This window comes from Motacilla alba, chromosome 7, assembly GCF_015832195.1.
Source record: "Motacilla alba alba isolate MOTALB_02 chromosome 7, Motacilla_alba_V1.0_pri, whole genome shotgun sequence".
Classification (NCBI taxonomy): domain Eukaryota; kingdom Metazoa; phylum Chordata; class Aves; order Passeriformes; family Motacillidae; genus Motacilla; species Motacilla alba.
In genome coordinates this window covers 19,212,680-19,240,066 of record NC_052022.1, presented here as the reverse complement: position 1 = coordinate 19,240,066, position 27,387 = coordinate 19,212,680, and the positions used below count along the sequence as shown (strand labels likewise).

Below are 27,387 nucleotides of genomic sequence, written 5' to 3'. Positions count from 1 at the left end.
GCCTTCTGCCTGTGTCCTACTGTGCAGCCTAGCAGTGGTGACTCATACATGTGCAGTTTGAGGCCTCCTCTCCTTCTCAAAAGGACAGATGTGGACTATTTGGACAGTTCCCAAATATTATCTCAGACATATTTAGACAAGATAAGAGAACTACATGCCTAAGGTGCACTCTCATGCATTAGGAAGGCCATAGGCATTTGCCTTGGTAGCTTCTGTATGAAATATACAAATGTATGGTATGAATTGTGAGAGCACAAGCAAAATCAAGTCTGAATGGAGCAACAAAGAGCCTGTAACTTGCCTAGATTTAACTTCCAGTTATTCAATTACTGATAGCTTAGAAAGCTTTTTTATGTTTTCCTAAGGTAAATACTTACCTATCTAGATTGATTTGTCTTTCTCTTGAAAAAATCTGTGCGGTGATCACTATGTCAGGAAGGCAAAAAAGCATGTGCCTAACTTTAAGCAATTAAATAGTTCACTAGGACTTCTGTTGAGCAAATGGTCTGGTGTATTTTGTGATATCGATCAAAGCCATACCACAAAATACACATTGTGCAAAAAGGACTCAGAGACAAGCAATTCAACCACTTTAAATGAGTTGTGTTTGTGTTTTAATGATAATAATTTAGTTTTGCTATAAACTATTTGGGTGTTGCAAGCTGTTGTTTTGTATGATGTTTCAAGTTTTCTCCCATTTCCTCATAGTTAATAGATGGACATGACTCTAAGAACGTAAACGTGCAGTTTCTTAGATCAAAAATCGGAATAGTGTCACAAGAGCCTGTGCTATTTGACTGCAGCATTGCTGAGAATATCAAATACGGCAGTAACACAAAAGAAGCAACAATGGAAAAAGTCATAGAAGCAGCCCAGAAGGCTCAACTGCACGATTTTGTCATGTCTCTGCCAAATGTAAGTACCTGCGAGGCTTTGGCTGCTCAGTGTTCATTGCAGGAGTTGCTCTGAAACCAGCTGAAGTTGCTACATGCATGCACTTTTTATGTCCTTTTACAGATGTGACAGTAGGAGCAAGAGGGTGCTGTGACCATTTATTGTATTCCTTAAGAGTCTGGGTGTGAATTATTACTGAATTCTTAGGCACGTACATAAATCCTGTTCCCAACTGTGGGAGATTTGCCTTGAGTAGGACATGACACTTAGACAAAAATATTTGAAGCTGGCTGCTTATGTACACTTGAGAAGTATTTGAATGCACTGAAACAATATAAATATAAAAAGAACATATAAGGTATGGATACAATTTAGGCACCCAAACAAAGCACTTTTCTAGAAAGATCTTAAATCACTTGCAGCCTCTTCTCACAAATCCAGGTCAGGGAGAATTCTTTCTGCCCCAGACAAATCAGCCAACATTTTGCTATCACATTTTCCTTCCAGGCTCATCATTGTGCTACCTGGGCCTCAGGGCCATGTGCAAAGAACAGCTTGGAAACCTCACCCCAAACATGTTTGCTGCTGTACGTTATTTCTGCATTTCCAGGTTCTGCAAGTGGTCAGCAGGGGTCAACTTTCTTGCCTCTCTCCTGCTCTTCCTTTACTGGTGTGTTAAATTATACCTGAATAAAATACTCCTTTTGTATATTTTTCAGAAATATGAAACTAATGTTGGGGCTCAGGGATCCCAGCTGTCTCGTGGGCAAAAGCAACGCATTGCCATAGCAAGGGCCATCATACGAGACCCTAAAATTTTATTACTGGATGAAGCTACATCTGCCTTAGACACGGAAAGTGAAAAGGTAAATGCACAGTGATAATCAATAAGGGAAGGTTCATGACCTACAACATACATAGTTGATCCACACCACCTTTTCTGTTCTATAGATATGCCAACATACTCTGCTGCATGGTTGCACATTATTCCACATTGTGAATTCAGCACTTTCACCTTTAACGATCTTTCCAAGAAGTGCCTGCACTTCAGGCACAGCTGTAAGAAAAAGCAGCCAGCCCCAAGTACTCTTAAACTTCTAAAAAGAGAGGCAGCACTTCTTCAGGAATGTCTGAATTGCCTGGATTTCAAAGCATTCAGTTGACATTTAGCATGGCAGCAGAGTAAAGGCCTTCCTTAATTTCTACCTCTATGTTTAGCTGTCCCTTGTTTGTACTACTGGTAAACAGAGTTCATGACCCAGCTAAGCACATCAACATCAGAACCTCTGATTTAGTCCCACTGTCCCTTTTACAAGTGTTGCACAATATGGTTAATTAATCTGAAGCAACTGGGTTCCTCCAGCTCTGAGCCCTGTTGTATTTGCACATTTTTATTCTGACACTTTGTCTGTTGCCTTTAGACTGTGCAGGCGGCGCTGGATAAAGCCAGAGAAGGGCGCACCTGCATCGTCATTGCCCACCGCTTGTCCACCATCCAGAACGCTGACATCATTGCTGTGATGTCACAAGGACTCGTCATTGAAAGGGGCACTCATGATGAACTGATGGCCATGGAAGGAGCCTACTGGAAGCTTGTTACTACTGGAGCCCCAATTAGCTGAATTACTGTGATTCTAAATTTGAAAGATTTCTGTAAGCGAATACTTTGTGGTAGGTATGTGTATGTTGGTGCTCATTATGCTACAAGTGAGTGCTATACAATACAGTGAGATCTGTGGAACCCTGAATGTATGTAGCTGTCTGCATCAAGCACACTTGGCCAGCACATGCAAGGCACTAAGCACAGGCTGATGCCTTTAGGAAGAATCTTAGCCCACTGATAAGGGAAAAAAAGCCTGAAACTGGGAAAGATCTTTCCTGGTGATCTGGGGAGTTGCCACTACCTGCAGTCAGACTGCACAGTCCTGTGATGCCTCAACTAGCAATCAAGGAAGACTCTGGTGTTCAGGAAACTGCCCTTTCTCTAGGTAAGCTGGATGAGTGAAAACAACCCCTCAAATGATGCTGTACATCTGAAGGGATCAAATCTGCCCTATCGTTTGGTCAGCACAGGCCTTTCCTGTGCATGCAGAAGGCCCACTTTTCACCCATTGCACCACACATGTCAGTGGTGCTGTTGGGGGAGGCTGGGCTTCCCTTGTGTGCACCTGCAGCACTGACACAGCTTCAACAAACCAGTCAGTACTTACAAAGAAGGCAGCTCCACACAAGTAAGGAAAGAAACCAAGGTAAGGAACAGAAGCTGGTGAGGATCATTTCCTAGCCCACCACTCTCCAGCTAATACTCATCATTCTAATCAGCTGTCAAAAAATTTTTGAATAGGAATAAATGCCTTGGTTAAATTAATGTAAAATTCTGTGGTTAATCATCAGTTATTTAAACCACTTCTACTGAAATGGTGATGGATATGTTCTTTTTTTCACACGATAATACAATCACGAGTGGAGGTGGAAAAAACAGGCATAATTAGTTCCTTGTATTAAATACAGTTGATAAACAGAGCAACAATATATTCATAAATGACAAAGGTCAGGAAGGAGCTTCTTTTGGGAGAAACTTGTATCTGTCACAGTTTATTGTAACATGCACCACAAGTTTCACTGAAATATGTTATTGATTATTGTCTGCAGAACAACAGGACTCTTTCCTTTAGTTACTAGGATCTTGGAGAAAAGCAGATAGAAAAGAAGTATAGATTACAGTTTCAATATTTAAATATTGATTTTAAACAACAGAGTATTTACTGGAGAAGCCATTCTCCATATCCTAAAATCTGCATCTGGGCTGGGTGGGGGGTGGGCAGGCAGGTTTCCACTCACTTTATAAGAAGTCACATCACTTCTTATAAAATCCCGCAACAGTAGCAGTACATAAATAGAGCTGTAAGGGTAAAAAGGTTATTAGGATACATCCTTTAATTCCAGGCAGCAAAACCCAATTTTAACTTTTATACAACTCCATTACCAGAATCACTTCCACATACCCTATTGAAATCACATAACTAGCACTGAAATGGCAATTTCTCTAAGGAAGTCTGTATTTTAAACCTTAACTGAAAAGTAAAAGAAAAAGCTGCGTTATTTGCTTTAATCTTTTAGCCTTTTTACATTTCAGAGCAATAAGTAGTTTGATGGCTCAGGAGACTATTGACAGAGTCACTATCAATAACCTGCAGACATATGTATATGACCTTTAATTAATATTATTATTTAAGGGCACAGAAAAAGATAAAAAGATAACTCTTCATTAAAAATTACAATGACAATGTAAACTTATTTCATAATTCTTTTTCCTAAAGGGCAATACCTTTGTGACCCAAATTAAACTAATAAATTGTATTTTTTTACTGACTCTTGTGCTCTAGCATTTCTTCTCTTACCCTTCAGGTAAGCACATGAGTATTTTGCAGCAGCCAGCAAGTATCATGTCTGTGACAGGGGTTGGCCGTTCAGGAAGGAGCTGCTGAGAAAGCCAACTCCTGCCTGCACAGGAGCCTGCTGTCTCCCTGCAGGAGCACAGGGCCATGGCCCAAGCTGGGTGATTGTGCTGCTGCTCTTCAGTGTAACATTATCCTCTTTCCAGGCAGCTGGGAAACATGAAGAGCTAAATTTTGGGAAGGGTGCTACTCCAACAGAACGCACTCACTGTGTATTGGATGCCACGTCCTGCCACTTTGTTCCTACATGCTGCTGAAAAACCTCTGGTACCTGGGCAAAGGGATTGGATTGCAGGTGTGCAAGCATGAGCAGCAAGCCTTGATGGAATGCTCAGTGCAGAGCTGGACTGGTCTTGCTGCTGCAGCTGCCTCACCAGTAAAATGTCCCAGCCCTGGGTCTTGGTGACAGTATTCTCAAACCATTCCAAAGTCACTTGCTTACATTTTTCAAGCCAGACCTGAGTTATTAGTCTTAACAGTAGATGGTGTCATTTGGTGTCTCCTGCTGTATGCTTCTCTGTGCGGTCCATGGCAGCTGCATTTTCCAACTCCCTATTCCTCTAGGCAGATACAACCATGATACTCTTTTGGGATAGCACCTGCGTAACTGGTCTGCAAATACAGCTCCTGCTCCAACTAGACTGCTCTGGGTAGGACTGTGTCTGGGCCCAGAGTCCCTCCACCAGGAAGGCTAAACAGGGAATGAGGAGGATAAAAAGAAATAACTGCATAGTAGCAAGAGTGTTGTGAACTGAATGTAATGACGACTTGTCAGCTAGTTTGTATGAGAAGCAAGGGACAGCTTCACTTCATGTAACTTCTGCCTCATGAGAATCTTTCTGCAGGGAGGTAGAAGTACTTTTGGAATAGCATTTTCCCAATGCTATTATGGGCACCTCTAAGTCAGGGATTATTTGGCATCTCTAATTCAAGAATAAAAAGTTAAATTTCTCTTAGGATCCTACTAGTGGGAGCAAGGGGATCAGTCCTACACTTTCCACTCTCTTTATTACATAGGAAAACCTTAATTCAAAAGGTTTGTGGTCCAAACTAAGCTGAGTTGCTAGCTCATCCTGCAAGCATATATGTGCTGTATCTGTTCCAAATATTAATAATTTAAACGACTGCAAAGGCCTGGTGAAATTACAGCTTAAATGTTTAACAATTTGAGCTCTTAGTAAGTCACACAGTCTATTTAAATAAGATCTGGACTGTAATTTTTTACTGCAATAGATTTACTGAAGCCTGAGTAAGGGACATGCAGGTTTATTTCACTGCAACAACTACATGCCTGGCTCCTGATTTTCAATTCTAATTCTATCAAAATGTCATGATTATCTTGACACTTTTCTATTCCACCACTCTGGAAAAGGCTAACTCTGTTGGAAGATTTGGGAGCCCTCTTTGGAGATTCTTCCAGCACTTACACAATTCTCCATACCACAACATACTCAGCTGCTCAGAAAGTGTCCTATAGCCATTGCATTATCAGTCAGTTAACTTCTGAAGTTACTAGCAAAATTACACTATATTTATTAATTTGAATTATTCATAATAATATCACCATTCTTTGATTTAGTTATGTTTTAATAGTTGAAGAAGAATTAAGAGGTGGTTCAGACAGGAAGACGTTCTATGTCCTTTTCCCTGAAGCACTGAAATTACAGAACAAACAGGACACTTCAAGAAAGTGAGTGAGAGCCCACATCTTCCTACATGTCTTTACAGAGCTTAGAAGAATACTCCAGAATGCCAGTTGTCATTCTACACTTATGGTTGTGTCTACCCCAACAGAAGCACCAAGATTCTTTGTCAGTGTTGGGAAACAGAGACTCTCACGTGATTAGAAGCCTAGAAATGTGATCTCTACCCATAATTCCCACCTTCAAATTGCCGCTAAATGCAAATGCTACTGTGAGACCCATGGACAGCTGTGCATGAAGAATCCCCTGCTGCTGGCTAGGAGGAGCCAGGAACAGAACAACAACTCAATCAACCTGCTACTGCTCTGCAGTACCTCTGTAGATCATCTCACTGGTAGGGAATAACAAAGCACACAGCAACTTGAACACAGCTGAAATCTTTGTCATAGGTGTTTTTGTTCTTCATTGTTTGTGTCTAGTCCCATGAACCTAGTGATTTTGCTTAAGGACTCACAATTATAGAAAAGAGTGTTTTCAGGTCAGCTGCTGTGGGAAAAAGATCAGAGAACCATTAGAGAAGCTATCAGGAGATACACGAAACAGAATACTCCTCAGAATTAAAAGCAGATGATTAATGTTCTTAAGTCATGGTAGTCTTACTAGGCTCTTAATTAAGGATGCCTGTTTCAGATTTGCTTCTGTAATTTGTATCTTGTTCATTCCCAAAGGCCAACACCAAACCATTCACCTTGTTTACCCAATTAAGTAAGATTCTTTCAATTACCTCCTACCTAATTGGAAGTCTAGAAGCAATATCATGTTTACATCTTCTAAGCCTTATTGCTTTCAGATCATATATATGCAGCCCTCATTACTCATATTATAGCCAGGCATACTAATGCTAATTTATATATATATATATATATATATATATACACACACATATATATATGTATATATATACACAGAGAGAGAGAGAGAGAGAGAGGGAAGGGACAGAGGGAGGGAATGAGAGAAGGGAGAGTTTTATGGGATGGTATCAGCAAAATACCACTTAAAGATTGTGCACTGAAAGGAAATATACAACAATAGATGCCAAATAATGAATAAAATGAAAAGTACCCCTTTAGAAAATCCATTTTATATAGCAAACATACATTCAACATATTAGTTACTTGTGTGCTTAGTTAAACAAAGAACAGAAACTTGAAGTGACAGTCTGCAACCATATTTTCATGATTTACACAACTGCTAACAGTGATTCAGGCTGTGACTGTTGATCTGTGAGAATTAGCAGGGAATTACCTTTGCAATACAGGAGCATGAACAACATTCTTGAGGTCATATACTGAGATAATTTCATTATTGTCAACTTTTTTCATTTGTTACTCTGTGTAGATGTACAGAAACCAAAGATTTTTTTACACCATATTTAAGCATTTTCCCTATCAAAGGTGTGATCTGTATCAGTCATGATTCATGTGTCCACTTCGAAAAAGTAAAAATTACAAAAAACACACAGTAATGCAAAAATATATTCTACAGAGTCCAATGGAAATAAACTTTTTTTTTCTCATCTGACTGAATCAGAAGCTGGTTTGCTCAGGAAGCTCAATAAATTAAATCTAAAGCCTTGTTTATAACTGTGCTGGCCTTTTTCACAGTGCCTGGGTACAGCCGTACAGTAGGTGGTGTGATACTGTCACACAATTATGTAGCAGTATAACACACAGTATCTATTTATAAAAAAATGAAATATTGAGTATCACTATGTACAACTGATGCTTGAAGCATTATCTAGCTAGAGATGGAGAGAACTAAAAGACCACCATATAGCTAAATAAAGATGGTTGGTTATACTTTAAAACTTCATTATGACCAAGAGTATTGGGCCATTTCTAACCATACTGCAGTGCGCTTGCAGTATTTCTAGGAATAAAATCAGCAACTAATATATCTCAGCTGCTTGAGCGTACTGATTTTGGATGTACTGGTTACTTACCAGGAGGACATCAAAGATGCAGTGGCATTCCCTTGGTTTAAATGAATTAGCAAAACTGCCTTTGCAGAGGATTCTCGAACAGTTCACATCCATCCCCACATTGCTAACCATTTTGAAACTTTATCTAATTGAGCTTCTTTTCAGTTCTCCTCATTAACGAGTGGACACAGTACGGAACCAAGGCAACTACAGTCAGAGGCATAGCTGCGCTCTTACAAAAAGAGAGAATGTAGAACAAATACTCAGTATGAGTAGGTATCTTAACAAAATTATACAGCTGCAGGGTAGCTAAAGAAGCAGCTATACACAATATGCGGAAACTTATCTTGCAGCTATTTTTACCTTTGCAGCTCGTGATGAACATTTCAGAATTAATTCCAAGACCTAAACCAAAGAGTGCACCTAAATTCCTCACCAGTCCAGCAAATGGGGTTGTGTCAATGTTTATCCAGTCTGGGTTGGCACACCACTTCTTGGCCTTTGGAACGGACCATAGCAAGTCAATATCAAGAAGCTTGAGGGATAGATAAAAGCCAAGGGCAAAGATGAAAAGAAACAAGTTTGTCTTGATGTACATTCTCAAGCTTGCTGTCTGAATAGAAGGGGTATGCTCAAATGCTTCTGCCACAAGAATGCCTGTGGATTAGAAACTCAGTGTTACAGGGAACAACACACTTGTACTTTTAAGAAGCATTTTCTACTGTGTCCCTATAGAATTTGACTTTTAAAGACAGAAGGATGTATCTATGTAATAAATATCTACGTGTGTGTCTATATATATATATTTATATTTTTATATTTATACATACACATACACACACACTCAATTTACCACTTTTGCAGTACATTACAAAACCTTTCCTCCCACTCAAAACTGGCACTTTGGAAAAAAAAACAAACCAAGCACTACATGGTTTTCATATGAGGCATACCTTAAGGCCTGACTGCATCTCCCAGATGACAACCTATAAAATATTAGATGTAAACTGGAACATTCCTTTTCCAAAAGAGTCCCTCACTCAAAGACTGGCTCCAGCAATGCAGAATTCAACACCAGTTCCCACACAGGCTTTGAGTGTTGAAGGAAAAGACACAGAACACACTTATCTTCTCTTGTACTCATTTTATCCTGGTTGTGAAGAGGGAAAGCTGTTAGCCAGGGCTTCCCAGGCTGCACTGCTTTCATGAAAGAGAACATGAGCAGGAAGCCCCTGCTCAATGCACTGGTCACCCTACTTAAAATCAGATACCAGAGATACTGCTTATAGTTTGGACTCCCTGAATACCAATTTATAATATGCTTAAGTAACTCTGAAAAATGTACTTTAGCATCTTAAATCACCCAGGGGAGTTTTTTTCTGCTGTTTACATTCTTTTTCCATTTTACCCCAGGTCTCTGTGTTCGTCCACATTGCACACATGCTGTTTTGCACCTGGACACCATTTGAAGTTACCCAAATAACTTCCTCCTGAGAGGAAAGCCATGTAGGAGCAACTTCTTCTCTGATCTCTTCCACAGTTAAAGATAAGATGCAGCCAGTACAAAGCAGTCAGAGCTAGTTCTGGGGCAGTGTGGACACAATACAGTCAGCATCAACTGGCAGGTGGACAAGGGCTCACTCCCTTCACTGTGAATTACACAGGCAGCAGGTACATTCTACCTCACAAATTTCACCTTCGGACTATCATCAAATCCCTGATTTTCCAGAGAGTGGAGAGCACCACCGGGGCTCCAAGATGAGTCCAGTTACTGCAAATCTCTTGTCTTCTCTCATATTAAAAAAAAGAAAGCATATAGGTTAAAAAGAAAAAAAATAGCAGCATTACCAGCAAATACTCCAAGAACAACTTGATGAGGGAAATGTGTTGCTATGAATACTCTTGAGATGCACACACTGATCTGGATAATCCAAAAAATACTCCAGAGGAATGACCATGTTAGTCTAAGAGGGAAAAGGAAGATGCTTAAAAATTAAAACAAGATATTTCATCTACTTATTTACCCCAAGACCAATCATGTAAGGCTCATGCTTTTACCAGCACAGGTTTACTAAGCAGAGTAGTTTAGAATCAGATGATTAAAAACTTGAAGTCAGTACTAAAACATTACCAAGACTGGTTACAGGAACAGATCTCAGAAGTTTCAGGTCCAAGACACCTCTGTGGTTTAAGTGATGAAAGTCAACAATGGCAGATTAAATCAGGAGTAATACCTTAAACATATCTCTCATCATGAAATCATAGCTATATGTAAAACTCAATTATTTAATGACAAAATTCACACAGTGTGAAAACAACCTTGCATCCTTAGAAAGAACAGCCACCAAAGCAATTGCAGTACTGTCCCACAGAGCTAGCAACACATTACAGTGAATTTTGTCAACACTATGGGCATTTGCTTTAAAATGGGCAAAAGATGACCATCAAAGCAGTAAATTTATGTACTAAAAAGTACCAAAAAATCCAATACTTAGTGACAATTATAGAACTAAAAATTTCCAGCACTGAAGATTTAGGACCGATTCAGAGATATTGTATGCAATGTCTGTAAGTTGAATATCTGTAATTGTATGCAATGTCTGTAAATAAATACCAGACTACACAAACAGATAAATCCTCTTAATATACTTTTTCTTCAGCTGAAGTAGATCATAATAAAGGGCTGTTGGTTTTTTCACAAAATAGACCAAACTGTGAATATTTGTTTAAATTAAGTCCACTAAAAACACAGCATATATTTAAAGAAATATCTGAATATGATGAGTTGGAATCATGGAAAGACACTGACCTGTGAAGGGTAACGGCTGATTTATCTTTCCATCTAACTGTGTAGCTAAGTGCTGCTGTGACCATTACGTACCAAACACAGGATGATCCCATAGCATGTCCAGATGGGCTTCCTAGTGAAAACAAAAAGGAAATATTCAACTCAAGAATGAACACCGTGACATCTGTCATACAGAAAATGTCTACTGGAAGTTACTCAGGCACCTAATAATTTAGAAGGGAAATGGCTAACAAAGGCTGAAAGAATGCAAATTCCTTCTCAAAAGTTAATTTTTGCCATACGAATTTCTCAGAAGGTTCATCTACAGGGAATCCATAATACTTGTCTGAAATAAAAAAAGGTAATAGCTTACTGACTTTATATAGGTGTGGGTTGGAATCTTGATAGGAAAACATACTATTTTCCCATTACTTGGATTTGAAAATTTTAAAAAGCACCTAGGGCTATCTTAGAGCTGTAGCATGGAATGGAGAAATTATGTTTGAGGAGCACATTAAAAAAGTTTTGAATGAGCCTCACCATAATTAACAGAAACAACAGAAATTTAGCTCTTTGTAACATTCTAAACTAAAGGACCAGTATAACTTTAGATAGCATTTCCAAGCTGCTTTTTATCTGCTTCTGCAATTACCGTGGTGTTAACAATTGTGAGCTGTGTCTCATTAGCAATATTACAATGCAGGTAATTTTGAGTAGTTTTGTAATAATTTCAGAAATGCATCTGAAACACAGAAAAAAATGTGTCTTTATTCTTTACTTTGATTAATTTTATAAATTTTAGGGTGCTCTAAAATATCAACTAGATTAAAAGCAGATAGTCAATGAAACTGGCACAATATGATGCTCTAATTGCTGTACCTGCTGTGTGCAGGTACAGCACACAGTAGTCTACCTACAGCAGTCCATAACAGGGAACACTCTCTCATACAGAGAACAACAGTGATTTCTTTTTAGTCCAGGGTATAATAATATATGTGTAATTTGTTTTAATTTAAAAAGTAAAATTTCAATATGAAAACACAGAGAAGTTCCTACAACTGTGAGAATCCCCACAAAACAAGGTATGATGACATGATGGCAAGGGAAGTGATTCCTAAAATTACTCTGTCACTTCCTTTCTCGTGTTCACCAAATTTACATTCAACAAATCAAAATAGGGAAAGAAAAAATTAGATCATTGGAATCTGTAAATCTGGGACCTTTACATCTTGGCTTTCTGTGGAGACAAATGAGAAGGGACAGGGTTATTTCAGTATCAGAAGAAATAATTTTGTCTCAAGAATGTGTTATGTGCCAGCACTATCTAGTAGTGTGTAGAGTAAAAGAATATTTCACCGAAGTAGCAAAGCAAAAATGTCTAGGCAGGACAAGCACAATGATTTCTGACTCCCTGCATTCATTTTTGCTATTCTGCTTGGCAGTGCATTTAGAGTCACTCTACCAGCTCTTTTGGTAATTTCCTATCAGATGTGCAGTCCTAAACCTCACAATGGAACAAATGCCACTGATGAGGAAACAATAACATTGTATGTCAGCAGTGGAAAAGCTTCTCTTTGTTGTCCTCTAGGAAAATGTCATCTAGGAGTAATATTTCATAGCTTATCTGCAAATTACCTACTCAAAACAGCATAAATTCCACCTTAAAGTTTATGTTCCTAAAGTTTTACAAATACCAGAAAACAAATGGCTGCTGGGTTTTCGTTCAATTAATTCCAGAAGTACAAACCAAATTCAGGTCCTAAACTGTTTGCCATGTAGTCATATGAACAGTTCCCTCAGCTTTCCCTTTTGCTGAGACATGGAGTCTGGGGCTCAGGCTATCCTAGCAGTATTTGGAGCTGCTGTTCTCATATCTGTGGCTGCTGCTATAATCTTTTAATATAAATTGCTATTTTAAAAGTGTGTGAAGTACCATGTAAGCTCATACAATGATTGTGTGCATGTAACACCTGCACTGACCGCGCCTCCTCTTGCTAATGAGAAACAGGTCAGTGACAGTCTTAATGGTCCAGCGTAAATCTGGAGGTGGGAAAAAATGTGGTCATTATAAGTGCAAAGAAGGAATCAATGTGACAGTTGTACTCATTGGACAGAAATAGGAATGACCTTTCAGAAAGACAGTAACAAGAAGAAACGCCTTCTGGTTCAATGTATCAAAATGAAACACACTGACTGTCTCCTGAGCCAGGGCTCGGATCTACACAGCACTGAATGGGCTCAGTTCTGAAGGCTTTTGATAAGATCTGAAGGCTTCAGTACTTTGTGTTAGGTCACAAATGAAGTAACTTGAAAGAGACTGCAGACATAAAGACCAGGCATAATTAAACCCTGCCTCATACAAGGGCTTAAGCTTTGTGTTCATAATTACAATGGGATATAATGCAGGATACTGTTAACAAAATATAGCTATGCAAACTGCTTAAAAGCTTTCAGCGGCATCGACAAGATGCAAAGCACATCATTTCCACAGTCAGTATTTTCTTGCACAACAAATTAAACTAAATTCAGTTAGCTCAATGCAAGTTCATCTTATTGCACATATTAGGGTTGCACAAGTTCATTTAGCTTCATCAGTATTGCATTTAATTTCCACAGAGAAGATAATGAGACATAAAAAGTGAAAATATATTGAATAGGTACATTTCAAAAATAATTTTCCCCCATATATTTATACACATACTCCCACAGACGCATTCAGTGGCAATGTTTGGTTCTGGTTCTTTTCCACTTGTGATACATTATGTAATCGATTGCTGAGACTATTGTTATTTACACTGAACCATATGCTTAGTTTGAATATTTGTTGCAACAGCAAACAAGCCCTCAAACTCAACAGCCCTGGGCTCTGTCTTGGAACACATTAAACAATGTATTTCACAAGTTTTGTAAAAATCTCTTTCCAATACGCCAGTTTACTCTAGTAGTAGTTATTTTTAAAGCAAGTCCCCCTCCCCTGCATCTTTTAAAGGCAATGAAGGAAATACTCTTGTCATATAGCAAGTACCTATTGTATTTCTTCCTTTTCCCCTACTTGTTTTTGTGTGCTATTTTCTACTTGAGCTCTGAGATTTCTGTATCATGTAACACCTTCCTTAGTCCCATTCTCTCCCCCTTGAAGCCGCTATCCCTATCAAATATACCAAGGAAATCTGCAAAATTTCTTACCTGGTCCAGTTTCACATGTTATAGGAAACTGTTCAAGGCATGGGCTTGACTGATTAGGATAAATCATTGTTTCTTGCACCCACCAGTAAGGGCGATGGCCAAATAAAATCCTGACCCCCCCGCAAAAAAAAAGAAGAAAAAAAAAGAAATTAAATGAAAATATTTTACATAAGAAGGCCTCAGCAAAGCATGATAAATAATCTTACAAAGAATATTAAGAGCTATATTTGCAAAGCTATTCTATAATAGTTCTACAGGTTCTTCTCATCTTATTACAATATTATTTCAAACATATCTTAAATATCTTCATTGTGAATTCCTATTTTATAATTACCAGGGAAAATCTACTAGTATTATTCACAAAAAGTTTTCTTAACTTGACATACATATAATAATTATTATTAAAAATACCAAATTTTAAAACAAATCCAACTTCTTACCATTTAAATATGAGGTTGAACCAGTCACCAATGACAGCCACCCATATCATTTTAGTACCAACCACTTGGTTGAGCTGAAACCAAAGAGGAAAATAAATTGAAAATATATTCCGAGGATCACCAACATGTGACATAAAATTAAGGAAATCCTGGTAAGCCCTGTAGTCCCTTTGTAAATGCTGAATGATAAGCACTCCATTGCTGTGAAGGAGATCCATCTTAATGGATTAAACTACTTGAAATATAGTAAAGTTCCTTTAATCTTAAGTTTCTAGTGACAGAGAATGAGAATCATGGAGGTGAGCTATTAAAAAGTGAGAGAAGGTGATTGACGTTGCCTTTATATCATATTGGTGTGGTGTACCCAGCCATTCCTGAAACACGTGGCTCCAAATCTCTGGGAAAGCATAGGAGTCTGCCAGCACTGGAAAGCTTTTTGTTTGCAAATTTTAATTGTAGGAAGCTAAGTGAAGTACATGTTAGTACATGCTGAGCAGCAGCAAATTGTGAGGAAACTTTTGTGGAAACAAAATGCATGACTCGTGCAATCCTTTGTAGGAACAGCTGGAACATGTTTGCTTAAACTTTTTCACAGTTCATTTCTCAGCAGGATGGACATCTTACTAATGTGTGTGCTTCATTAAGTGTTGCCTGTATAAAGGACAGAAAGAATACACAAATTACTGCTCTTCACAGAACTGTCACTGAAGCTGTACATTTCACTTTGAAACAGAACTTGGCTGTAACTAATACTTTGAACAACACATTTTTTCAGTCAGGGAAAATGCAACCAGCATCCCTATATCAACCATGCTGTTGAGCTCTAGATTTATTTTTAAAGCAACAATATTCTTAAAATACCGAAAAACAATTGTTTCCTTCCTACAAGAGGCCTGTTAATGCAGGGCCCAGTGCAGATGACACTCAGTCTCTGAGTCATCTTTCTGCCATTCTTGGGCATTGCTTACATGACACCAGTCCTACGCCCCTCTGCCAGAAGGAGCTGCAGCCCCCCCTTCTTGCTGCCCAGCCTGACAGAAATGAGACCTGCTGTACAAACCAGAGCAAGGCTGGGAACAGATAACCAGGAGTATTTCCCTGAACTATTCCAAGTGAAGCACAGCAGTTCTCCAGAGCCAACAGTCAAGAACAAACAGATTCTGCCACACAGCAGGAGTTTAAAAGATTACAGCAGACAATATATTAGCATATCAGATTTATCAATATTAGTACTAATAACTGCAGCATAGAATATTATGTTCATTTGAGGTGGCTTCATGAAAAGAACTTTTTCTACAAGATTAAATGGATACTAAAAGCCTAATGATACCAACTTCTGATATCATCAGAGGAAAACTTCAAGCTCTTGATCAGGCTCTAATACTCTGATGTATTAATATCTTAAATTATTATCTGTGTGTTACCTTATATCAAATTATTATCTGTATCTGAAACAGTGTGAGTCAGAAGACAAAAGCAGCTCTATATATGGACTGCACGCTTCCCTAATACTCTTTCCATGCACTTCAAGCTGCACAAGCTGTGGAGACAAAGATATGAGCCACTTAACTGTTTTTGCTGAAGAGGGGCTTAATGGCTTCAGAGGGGTTCATGATGTGTGGTCAGGGAAGTCACATGGAAACATTAAGTAGATTCAACAAATAAGGCATGACAATTAAATGGACGTAGAAGATTTCTCTTCCTGATATAATCTCACATTTACTTTAACTACTCCCATTTACTTTAGCTAATAATAGTCTGGTTTCAGAAATTTTTTAACAGATTTAAATCCTATATGTTTATTGCTACCACCTGCATATTAAGCCATATATAAAACCTTGAAGTTAAAAGTTTCAGTGCGCTGCTTCTGAATAACTACAATATTTTTCTATATACTGACCAAATTATTCACTTTAACTAGTGTTATCGGATTTCAAGGGAAACACTTCCAGGTTCAAAATTTCAGGATATTAAAAAAAAAAATCCTAGATTTTTTCGTTGAAAATATTTGAGGATGTTTGTTTCTTACTAAGTTGTATACCTTTACTGTTTTTCAGAGTGTGCAGCAAGGCAATTGTCATAGAAATGAATGGATGGAATTAATTTTCTCTGTCCCAGTACTTCCCCAAGACCATACTTGTTTAAAAATCTCTAATACCTCTTTGTACCCTATTGCTAAAGAAAATGTTCTTTTGCTGCATTTTTTACTGCAAAAGTATCTTGCCTTTAAAGATAAGTAAGATGTACTATAACAATAAAAAAATCACTCTTTTAGACATGTCTGGGTTTAGTATGCAGAAATGTAGAAGATCTGAGGTCTTCCTCTGTTTTCCAATTTAGTTTAGCAAGAACAGTTAGCTTCAAACATGAGTGCAAACACCAAGTCAGTTGGCAGCTGAATAACAGACATCTTACTTCTAGTACTTGGTTGAAAGAGCAACAATTATAATGAGGCTAACAGTAAATAACTATTGTTCTATTAGGAAAAAATATTTTGCAGTACATAAGTTTCCATCAAGATACAATTTAATGTCCTCAGGAGAGTCTACCAAGTAATAAAATAGGTCATTTTACAGTCCCTCTTTGATGGCAACACTGTTAGTCAGTGGTATCTGAAAAACTGCCCCTGACACAGGATGTGCAGAAGCATTGCAATAATTGCAATAACTTTTTGCATGTTTGCTTTATTTATAAATTCAAACCCACCCATATTATCTATGCACTAGGACAGTGACGCATCTGCTCAGGCTGAACTCTTCAGACAGAACCCCTCAGGCACACTTTGGCTCTCCAGAAACTTTATAAATTTAATGTTTGAAGATATGTCTTCACAATGTTTCAGTAAATTAATCTCTTTTAGCATAAATGCTGAAGACCCCTTGATATTAACTTTCAAGATTTTGCTGAGGATTCTTCTGCTTAGATAAAGATAAGCACCTCAGACACAATAAAGACTAACAGCAAGAGAAAAGGCTTTCATTTTCTCCTACATTCTTTCTGAGTGTTTCAGAAACTCCTACATCCTCACCTTAGAGATACCAGAGGAGTCATGTTTATAAAAGATGTTTGAAAAACCTCAACAAATCCACAATCTACAAAACAGAAGTTTTGAAACAGGTAAGCGTGTTTCTGTGGGAGAGGCAGTTCTCACTGTGCCTGGAATCAGCCATGATCCTGCTCCACCCAAGAGGAAATCAATAACTGACATACTAGTAATCTCTTGTCCTGCCTGTCATATTACACAACCAATAAAAGTCTGAGACACTAAAGACCTTCCAAGCTGTAATAACCAACAAAGATGGTGAAACATGACTAGAAATACTATATTTAATAACTTGCTTGACAAAGGAAAAACACTTCCTCAACAGACCTTCCCTCACTCCTCTATGCAAAGCACTGCACAAAGCTTCTGTAATCCCCCTAGTGCTTCAAACTCACTCAAAATAATACATGAAATAAAATTACTTGCTGTATTTTAGTATGGGGAATTGCAGGGAAACCTAATCATGTATACGAAATGGTCAGAAAGTATAGGGAATTAAATTTTTTAATTGAAGCTTTCTCTTGTTTTGATACTGGAGAGCCAAGGTTTGGCCTTTACGTAAATTAGTTCTTAGCTCAAAGCAAAAACCTTTCAAATGCTATCTGTTCATATATTTTTAAATTTATTGATAATTTCTTATTTACTGTGTTTTCCAAGACACACAAAACCAAAGACTTCATATACGTGTGTGTGTATATGTATTTACACAGACACATAAAATGTAAAAGCAAGAGTCATGCTGATGATCCACTGAAGGGAGGATAAAATGTTTACAGCTGCCTTGTACCTACATACTAGAGCAAATATTACATAACAGTCAACAGATGCTTTTAAGTAAATGTTTGCAAGCAGGGAAAAACCACCAAAGCAAACATTTTTTGAAACACTGTTAATGGAGGCCTGTGTAATGGGCCTAACTTTCTGGTACATTACGCTTAGTTGATTGAACAATAACATGAATTTCCACACCAGTATTTCCATTGACACTGGACCAATTATAAGGATTAACAAGCAATTTGCTAAATTCACCAGCAGACACTGTATACAACAGCTGACAGGTATTTTCTCAGGCGTGAATGTTTTCCAAGTGGAACACTGAGAGATGATACACCTTAATTTTTGAATTAGGAAGAGAAGAATATTTCGAGAAGCTCGTGCTCCCTCTCTCTCATTTTTTACTTTCTTTCTTGTCCCATGTCCTCAAGCATCCCCCATTGGACTCAGGCTTTTTTAGGGTTGGGCTGACCAATAGTTAACATGACCCAGTCTCCTTCTCTTCATTCTGCCACCTTAATCTGATCTTTCCTAGTTGGTACAGTCATTACTCTTTGCTATAAATTTAACTATGCAAGCACACAAAGCCAACAAAATGAATCTGTGCATTATAACAAAAACCAGACCTGCCAGACCTTAATATTTGTTTACATTAGTAATATAAATTAGTATGTAATTACATTTCATTGTGTTTATAAGTGCAACGGTATAAATTATACAAACAATGCATGGAATACAATTCTGGCATGCCTATGAAAAAGTCACATCTAAGGAATTTTATTTATTTTATGTATGAAGAATACCTTTTAGAAATTAGAAGCAACCTAGAGAGGATAAAATTCCTTCAAGTTCCATGAACTGCAGGCAGAAATGGAACTGAACCCATTAGGGTAACAATCTCCAACCTGCCACAAGAAGTAGCTGAGTCACTTTATTACTACCAGCTTGTCAATTTTGTGCTCCTTTAGAATGTCCTCGTAAGCTGCAGTAGCTCTCCAATCCTGAGCTAGACTTTCCAGCTGCCTCTTAACGCAGCACTGGCACTGCCCAGGATGGACTTTCTGTTACCAATGAAATAAGCAGCAGATGTTTGTTGGCAACATTCTGCCCTTCAGTTTGACTGCAGGGCACTGTCATCCCACGGCTGCTGCTGTGCCCCTCGGAACCTTGAGTTTAACCAAGTAGCCTGGGGTTAAAAGGACACCCATGAAGAGCTGGAAAATGCAGAAATAGCACAGTTAATGGTCTCCAGCCAAGCTCATAGTGTTAAAAATAGGGTAAATCACTGTTGAAACTTTTTTCCATCCATGACTACTCCATGGCTTGCTAGGACAGACATTTAGAAATTAACATTTCAGAACAACTGTCTGGGTTGGCTGCCAGCATTTCTGTCTATGGAGCCTCTTGAATCAGAACTAGAAGAGGACTGAACAAGTATCTGACCTGCACTAGTCTGGGGTATGAGGCCACATTCCTGTTTGTAGCTGGCAAAAACCATCAGTTTGAACTGAAAATTAGGACTTGCCAAAATCACTGTGCTTCCCTGAAACACACACTTGGTAAACTGATGGTGGACAGTAGTGGGAAAGGTGGAAGATAGGTTATAGTACAGTATAGTTCATGTCTCTCAAAAGCTCTAAATGAATCGGAAAAGAGATCAGTTAAGGCATGCATTCTGCCAGTAAATGTCACAGGCATTTAAGCTTTGGTGGGTGAAAGCGTAAAACAAAGGAATAGGACTAATGAGTCTAGGAAAACTTCACTGATGAGGAAAAGATACCTAACATTTTTGGGCTAGTGCCAGCTACTGCGGGGCAAACCCATTATCTGTGTTATCCAGCTGTAGAACCCACCAAAAGATTATGGATTAGAAAACAGGACTTGTTTAGATTAGTTTAACTTGTATTTACAAAACTCCAGGGCCTGGGAAAATTGTATATTCAGAAAGTTATCAGCTCAAATAATAAAGGTTAATAATGTCAGGAGCAATGCTGAAACTTTATATTAAACAGCATGCACTTGGCTAGGCAAGAAATGCTAAATAAAAAAAAGCCAAAAGGTATAGGTCCATAGTGCCCAAATTCATGCGTGGCTAGGTAATCATCCTTGGATCAGCCCAACTTCAGTACATTTAAGTGTGAAGCAGGTAAGAAACAGGGGTCTCTTAGCTTTAGGAACAATGCTGAGGAAACTGTGAAATCTGGAGAACAGTGTGTCCAAGTTAAACAAGCCAGGAATACAGTAGGGTAAAAGTGTTTATGCAAGAAGTTTGTAATGGAACTAATAGAGGGGAATGGAACTAATAGCTGGTGGTCCCAGCCCAGACTTTACTAAGGATTGCACAGGTGGAAGATAGTAATTAGTACTTTTAGACTGCAATCCTCAAAGCCATGCTAAATATACATTATTCTGGGATTATCTAAATAGCACTCACATAAACTTAAATTAGGAGTAATTCATTAGCTATGGTAACAAAATTATTAAAAGCAGCTTTCATAATCAACTGAAGGCTGCTATGTTGGATAACAAACTAGTCTTATCAAGAGCTAAAAGGGAATATAAACATATGGAGAAAAAACAGTCACACTGTCATAAAGAGCAATCTCACTTTGTCAGACATTTATGGCAAATGTTGGACTAGGTACAGGCAGGGCTACTGTATGGCGGTTTTGTTCGCACCAAAAAGGGCTGCAATTACCCCTGCAGGTCATTCTCCTGTCAGAACGAGCTTCATCCACGTTCTTGAGAGAATTCAAGCCGGGCGAATTAAAAAGCTACTGGGAAACTCACAAAAATTAAGACCAGTTACCGCAAGTGTGTTCCATGAGTAAACCAGACACTGGGAACAAGCTGTGGCTTCAGAGGAGCGTAAATGAGCCGCGCTGTTTGTTCAGCGCTGAACAGGCTGTTTCCCGCCTGCTCCCCGCCTGCTCCCGGCCCTGCAGGCAGCACCTCCGCTACTCCACCAGCAGACTCCGACAGCGCGTCCCAACAAGCGATCCCGCGGGGAAGGGGCGGCACTCCCGGCCGCCGGCCGCCGCCCCCTCACGGCACCGCCCGGCCCGTCCCGCCCCACCATGGCGGCCGCGCCCCTCACGCTGCCGCGCCGCGCGCTCGTTACCGCAGCAACGGCCCGGCGGGCCCGGGGCGGGCTCAGCCAATCAGCGGCGCGCTTGCTGCGGGGCGGGCGGGAGCGGCCGTTGGCGGCGGGAAGCGGCGCGGCTCGGGCGCGGTGGGTGCGTGCCGGGGCCCGGCGCGGGGCGGCTCCCGGGCCGGCGGGCGGTGAGGGGGCGGCGGGGCAACCTCCCTCGGCGGGGGAGCCGAGCGATGGGAGAGGGGCGAGGGAAACGCGGCTCCCGCTGAGCCGACGGTGACGACAAAAAACGGCTTGCGCGAAGAGGTTTGAACAGCCAGGCGGGGCGGTAAAAGCAGCCGCGAGCGTTCGTGCCGCGAGTTACCGCTGCTGCCGTTGCCTCCCGTGTCCTGACGCTGCGTCTGGTCCCGCACAGGTCTGGTACAGCGCTATGGGTAATGCACCGGCGGAAGATGAAGTAGCACTCTTTGAAAGAGATATGAAAGAGTTTTGGATCCAGTTTAAAATCAGTTATGGCACTGAACAGAACAATCAGATTTCAGCGCTGAGAGATTTGTGCAAGGAGACTTTGGAAGCTCTTTCAGGTACAAAGGCTCTATGCTCCTGCTAATTCTGCTTTTTGCAAGTTGTCATCTAACTTCCTCAGATAACTTAAGTAACTTTCCCTTACAGAGAAATGGTCCAAGAAGCTGAAAGAAGAGGACTTGATGATTGACAAAATTCACGAGTATAACAATGGTACAGTTATTTCTTGTGTCCAACCTTTATAAAATTAACTTAATACAGCTGAATAGTGTGTTTAACTTCACATTTAAAAAGGTAAGTAATAACACCAGAATGAAGACAGAATTAAACCCAGACATAATGGGTTGGTTACAATATAAACTTGCAATGTAAATTTCAAGTCAAAAGCAATTTGTTGAAAAACTTCCTTGATGATGCAAAAATATAAGTTTTCTGCATAGAGCATAAGTATTTAAAACAATAGTCAGAATTTTGTGACTGCAGTAGGAAAAGTAAATTAAATTGGTTAGTAAAGCTAAGTGTTGTGAAGCTATTTATGTCTTTTCCATATTAGTAAGAGAATACTGTCAGCTCATCAGTCTAGGGTTAACTTGGCTGAATTTTGTAAACTTCAGAATATCAGGTAAAAATCATTGTGACTCTCATGTCAGTCAGTGTTCCCATTCTTGGCTTTCTGTCATTACCTGTGGGCAGGAGCCACCGTCTTCATGCTTTGAAGATGTATATAGTGCTGGCACAGAAACAACTTTCATCTCATTAAAGTATCAGAACAGCGCCATACTTTGTAGCTTCTCTTAGGAATAACTTTCTCTTTAAGTTTCCATTTGATTCTCTTGGTGTAGTTAAGCTGACTTCTCTCTGCAGCTATGGTAGCATGTATTCCACTGTGTTTTATTAATATAAATAATTTCAAACTACTTAAGTTTTAAATAGCAGAGATGTACTTAATCAACTGTACATGTTCATATTTTCTTGCCTCCTTTCAGAGATTCTCCAGCAGAGCAAATGCATAGCAGAAAAGGAAGAGCAGTTGACAGAAATAAAATCAAAGCTAAATGAAGAACAAGAGCAGCAGAAGAACTTGACTGACAGCATCCAAGAGCTTAAAGAAGAGTTGGCAAAGAAAATGGAAAGTAAGTAAGAAAAGGACAATAAGTAAATTTTCTTAATTGAAGGAGGGGTTGTTTTTAACACTTGCTCTTTGTGGCTTTTCTGCTGTTCTAGATGGTTTTTTATGTGCTTCTTTTGCCTTTGATATTTACGATGGACTTTTAAATTCTAGTAAAATCTTCTAAAACTAAAGCTGCCAAGGAGAAGGTGGAACAAGTGAGCAAGATTAAAACATTGTTTAAAGAGCATCTGGCATTGGAGATGCGTAGAATTCCAGGTAAGTTTCTGTAGCTTCCATAGTTTCTGTGTGCACTGATACAATGTGGTTCATGTTGAATTGTGCAGTGAGGAGCACATAGCTTACACACTTGATCAGTTGGATTAGCCCAGCTACTACATTTTTCCCTCAAATAGCAAAATATGCTAAAATGCTTTTGTCTTGCAAAGAGGCCAGGGTTGCTTAATTTTTCAGTGTTCTAGGAATATTAATTGAAACTAATTTTGTATTGTGATTTTAATCATCATTGTGACTCTGCAGCAGAGGTTGATGGTGTTAATGACTTCTGTTTGTGTTTATTTTAGATGAGCAATTACAGTTCATATTCAGACACATTGACCACAAAGATCCTGATAAGCCATACGTGTGCACCCTTTCCATAAATGAACAAGGGGACTATGAAGGTATGTGAATTTTGAATACTTAAATAAGAGGACTGCATCTCACACCTATATTTGAAAAAAGGAGAGGAGTAAAGTGCAATTTAATTGTAATCTTTTATCTTCCAATTGCCAAATGAAAAATATTGCAATGGTAATATCGTTTCTTGAATTATATTTGTCTTGCTAACTTACATGAAAATACGACTGCTTATTTTCACTGCCCTCCATTTGTGGAGATGCTGTTTACTTTGTATCAAGCAAAGCAAGAGGAGGACCGTAAACAGAGATGAGGATGCTTCATTTGCAGTTTGTTTCTGCTGCAGTTTCTGCCTGTGTATGCTGACAGGCATATTTCAACTTGTTCCAGAAGCCTAGAGGCAGAAAAAGGGTGACATAGGTGAAAGAATAAAACTTGAAATCCAGCATTCCCCTTCTGTAAGGGCACAGTCTTTTGGATCTCAGAGCTGGTTTGGCTATATGGATCTTACGTCATTTATGGAATTTGAGTGCTGGATAGCTTCTAGACAGATGCTGCTGGGGCTCTGCCATGCCTCTAGGTATGAACTGAATAGATTTCTGGTTTTACTAATTCAGATTTAAACTGTTGAAGTTAAAAGTCTATCATATGCTGGGCTACATCAGTTTACAATCTGCTTGCCTGCAGAGCAACAACATGGTTTAGGAATGTGTTTCAGTTTTTGAGTAAGCTATGGATTCCTGGGAACTGCTGTAACAACTCAGGCAGGAGCACAGCACTGAGTGGGAGGTCAGTAAATCAAAAAACCAATTAAGGTCTTTGAGGCTTTCTCTTTGCTGAAAGAAAATGAGGCTTCTCAAAAATAATGCAGGTGGAAGTGAAAACATAAAAAGATTACAATCTATATTAGTATTTCATAGGTGCAGGAAAACACTGGTATTGATTTATTCTTTTAATAGTAGTCTAATCTTTTGCAAATTTGTGTCATTCTAGTGACTTCCTGTACTCCTCCTCTGGACTGTATTGCAGAGTTACAGCTTAAACTGAGAGAAACTAACAATTTTTCTGCATTTGTTGCCAACATCAGAAAAGCTTTCACTGCTTTATCATATAAACAGTCTGCATGAAACTGGTTTGTACCTCTCTTTTTGGATATAGAGCACTCTTACTCTTCCTGTTGATGAAATGGTGTATTTATCCATGTCTGACTCCTAATTTCTAAATAAAGATAATGAAAGCAGTAGTTTAGTCTACTGTTATCTGGACACATTTTGGATCATTCTGTGAACATTAGTATCACCAACTACTGCCTTAACTGAATGTCTCTGGACATGTAAATTTTGATCCATTGCATGCATTAATGATGCAGTGGTTTGTATTTAGCTGCCACAGGGAGATAATCAAAATAAAGTACCTTCTGTAGTTTGTGTATCTTTTCCAAAAGCATTGATATCTCTTTCAAGTTCCTGTGTAATTGAAATAGGCCTGAAACCTATTAAAAAGTGTGCTGAAGGTTAGCACTTATTTCAGTTACTTGTGTCATAGGTCATTGTCTTGATTTTTACCCTAACTTGTACTCTACAGTGTTAGCATTTCTAGTCTCACATCTAAATAGTTGTTTTTCTTCTGGTCTGTTAAACTTCGTCATTGGAAATCTTTTGACATGGCAAAGCCTGAAGTATAATGTATTGAAGTATGAAATACAGTGGTGACAGATAAATCATGTGTGTATTTTGCATCTTGTCAAGAAGACTATTACTACTACAATGCTCAGCTTTGATTGAAAATATTTTTTTCTATCCTGTAAACATGTTTTCATTTTCACAGAATATTTAAAATGACTGTTGCAACAAGAAAGAAAATGCTTCATTTGATAATATACCATAGTACAAATAAAGTCTTGACTAAGTTCAGTCCTAGAACTTCTAGTGAATCAAAAACTACTATGTATGACCTAGTCATTTAGGCATGTTTAAATCTGGTGATCAGATCTTATCTGATCTGATCAGATATCCTTAGTACAGTTGGGAATATTTCCCAGTCACATGTGAACTGTATTTTAAATAATTTAGTTGGTCTGAACTTATCCATATAGCTTGATGGATGCACCACAGACTACACCCTCATCTTCTAGGAGCACAACATAACAAAAAAAGTAAAAGAGATAATCTTCCGTGTCTTCTTCCCTATAGGGCATAATTTGCCATTTTCCAAGTAGTGCATAATTTTCCTTGGTGTGCCCTGTTGATTTTTTTTTTTCTTGTGTTACAGCCAGTTATACACAAAGAACAGTAAGGAAGGTAAAGGTGCCAACTGATTACACTGCAATTTTGGAACACAACAGCAGCAGAGAATTACTAAGCATTACTATAATGACATCTCAAATAAAACAAATCCTCAGTTTCTGCTTTGTGTCCTCTCTCAGGACAAACCCTGTGTCCTCTCTGAGAATTCTGTAACTGGCAATCATACAAAGAGGCAAGGGATGGGAGCCTGACTTCAGGAGTCTCATTGTTCATTAGTGGATTTGCTTCCTTTTCAATCAGATTAACAGGATTTAAGGTGTAGGTATTTCTTTCAACTAATTGCTTCTACCACTAAGAGAATGCTGTAGGCATTTTTATGGACAGCAGTAGACTAGCCAGGAGTTTAAAAAAATGTATTGAGCCAGCAGTGCACTACCCACTTGTGTCATCTCTCTGAGGCATTATGGCTGCTGGTGGTGTCTCTACCTTGTACAGAAGCCCTTACCTTCCATGGGGGAAAGCCTGTCCCTTCCAGCTTCTCACTAATGGCATTGCCCTCTCATCCAGAATAACTTCATTTTGAAGCATACCCTTGCCCTACTTCACCTGTCTGTGCCAAGCACCTCTGAGCTGCTCTGAAAGGAAACTTCAGCATGCTCAACCGGACCTGTTTAATCATTAGGGTGTACGTATTGCTCAGACACCCTCTGTAACATACGTGATTTGATCATGTTCACAGGAGAAAGAAACTGAAATGCCTTGAGTAATAAAGACAGATGTTCAAACTTAGAGCCATTTTCTTTTCTTTTTAATCCCAGGCATAAGTAGTTGGTGACAAAATGAATTTGTCAAGATTGCTATGCACAGAACATAAAATATGTGACAACTACTTTATTGGAATATACATTCTTAGAAATTATTTGCTAGAGACTATAATGTGCCTGGTTGTAAATATCCTTTGCATATGCCTAAAGCAAGACGTTTGGAATATTTATTGTGTGTAATAAAAACCTTTACAACTCCTTTTGGAGCTAGAATAATGTGCCTACTTTTATTTGCCAGAGCAAATCAGACAGAGATCTTACTTCCAATAAAAGAGAGCCAGGTATTCCAAAAGCGGGTTAAAGCTAGGAAAGTGTACACAATAGATGTGCTTCTTTACTTATTCTAAAATAAGAGTAAAACTGGTCTGTGACTTCCATGAAACAGCCTCATTCTAGTGGAAGATCTGTCTTGACATTTTAAAACCTTTGTTTTAAATGTGCAGTTAGTGCTTATAGAATACCACACACCTGGATCTGTGATAATTTGGAATTTTCTATTTGTTATGAAGCCTCACAATACAGTGAGATCAAATAATAGTAAAGACAACTAGGATAACACAATGGACTGACCCAACAGGTACAGCTATTGGGAAGCCAGTATGCTGGGCAGTACACAGATACAGACTGAAATGCCCCAAAGAGCAGATGGGAAAGCTCTTGAGCTCAAAAGCAATATGCAGCTTCGGGGCTGTGACACACAATCAGCTAATGGGAGCTGGTGCTCCATTTATTAGCAGGGTCTTA

At 38.9% G+C, this 27,387-nt stretch overlaps 3 protein-coding genes across 11 annotated transcripts in view; 2 read left to right on the top strand and 1 right to left on the bottom strand.

The window, feature by feature from the left end:
• ABCB11 (ATP binding cassette subfamily B member 11) overlaps positions 1-4,246 on the top strand; it is a 55,717-nt gene extending 51,471 nt beyond the window's left edge. For all 4 annotated transcript variants that reach the window (XM_038143383.1, XM_038143381.1, XM_038143382.1 and 1 more), the window contains 3 exons: positions 709-915; positions 1,614-1,760; positions 2,316-4,246. In XM_038143383.1, the coding sequence (XP_037999311.1) occupies positions 709-915; positions 1,614-1,760; positions 2,316-2,516 (555 nt within the window). In that variant the 3' untranslated portion in view covers positions 2,517-4,246. The remainder of the gene's footprint in view (positions 1-708; positions 916-1,613; positions 1,761-2,315) is intronic.
• Positions 4,247-6,978: 2,732 nt separating this feature from the next.
• Positions 6,979-21,237, bottom strand: G6PC2 (glucose-6-phosphatase catalytic subunit 2). 4 transcript variants are annotated; one of them, XM_038143481.1, is made up of 6 exons: positions 21,017-21,237; positions 14,391-14,464; positions 13,951-14,060; positions 10,786-10,897; positions 9,825-9,940; positions 6,979-8,633 (listed from the first exon to the last, which is right to left on the bottom strand). In XM_038143481.1, exons 2-6 carry the CDS (start codon positions 14,438-14,440, stop codon positions 8,122-8,124), a joined length of 900 nt encoding a protein of 299 aa, XP_037999409.1. In that variant the 5' UTR covers positions 14,441-14,464; positions 21,017-21,237; the 3' UTR covers positions 6,979-8,121. The 4 variants fall into 4 exon arrangements, 3 of the variants coding, with proteins under 3 accessions (XP_037999409.1, XP_037999410.1, XP_037999408.1); XM_038143482.1 differs by lacking the exon at positions 21,017-21,237 and adding an exon at positions 10,626-10,636 and having other exon boundaries at positions 9,825-9,961; positions 10,824-10,897; positions 14,391-16,947; XM_038143480.1 differs by lacking the exon at positions 21,017-21,237 and having other exon boundaries at positions 14,391-16,944.
• A 159-nt stretch (positions 21,238-21,396) lies between these two features.
• On the top strand, positions 21,397-26,910 carry SPC25 (SPC25 component of NDC80 kinetochore complex). Of its 3 annotated transcripts, none has more exons than XM_038143490.1 (7): positions 21,397-21,439; positions 21,717-21,885; positions 21,974-22,039; positions 22,813-22,959; positions 23,109-23,213; positions 23,519-23,617; positions 24,567-26,910. In XM_038143490.1, the coding sequence occupies exons 2-7, from the start codon at positions 21,732-21,734 to the stop codon at positions 24,698-24,700; spliced, it is 705 nt and encodes a 234-aa protein (XP_037999418.1). In that variant the 5' UTR covers positions 21,397-21,439; positions 21,717-21,731; the 3' UTR covers positions 24,701-26,910. The 3 variants fall into 3 exon arrangements, with proteins under 3 accessions (XP_037999418.1, XP_037999420.1, XP_037999419.1); XM_038143492.1 differs by having other exon boundaries at positions 21,425-21,443; XM_038143491.1 differs by lacking the exon at positions 21,397-21,439 and adding an exon at positions 21,496-21,607.
• Positions 26,911-27,387: the final 477 nt, after the last annotated feature.

Bases quoted from the DNA above. Each gene is read 5' to 3' on its own strand.
- SPC25 (XM_038143490.1), top strand. From the start codon at position 21,732: ATGGGTAATGCACCGGCGGAAGATGAAGTAGCACTCTTTGAAAGAGAT. The intron at 21,886-21,973 runs GTACAAAGGCTC...TTTCCCTTACAG, and splicing joins GACTTTGGAAGCTCTTTCAG to AGAAATGGTCCAAGAAGCTG. The intron at 23,618-24,566 runs GTATGTGAATTT...GTGTCATTCTAG, and splicing joins TGAACAAGGGGACTATGAAG to TGACTTCCTGTACTCCTCCT.
- G6PC2 (XM_038143480.1), bottom strand. From the start codon at position 14,608: ATGGATCTCCTTCACAGCAATGGAGTGCTTATCATTCAGCATTTACAA. The intron at 14,061-14,390 runs GTAAGAAGTTGG...CGGGGGGGTCAG, and splicing joins TTCAACCTCATATTTAAATG to GATTTTATTTGGCCATCGCC. The intron at 10,898-13,950 runs GTAAGAAATTTT...TGTTTTCACTAG, and splicing joins AACATGTGAAACTGGACCAG to GAAGCCCATCTGGACATGCT.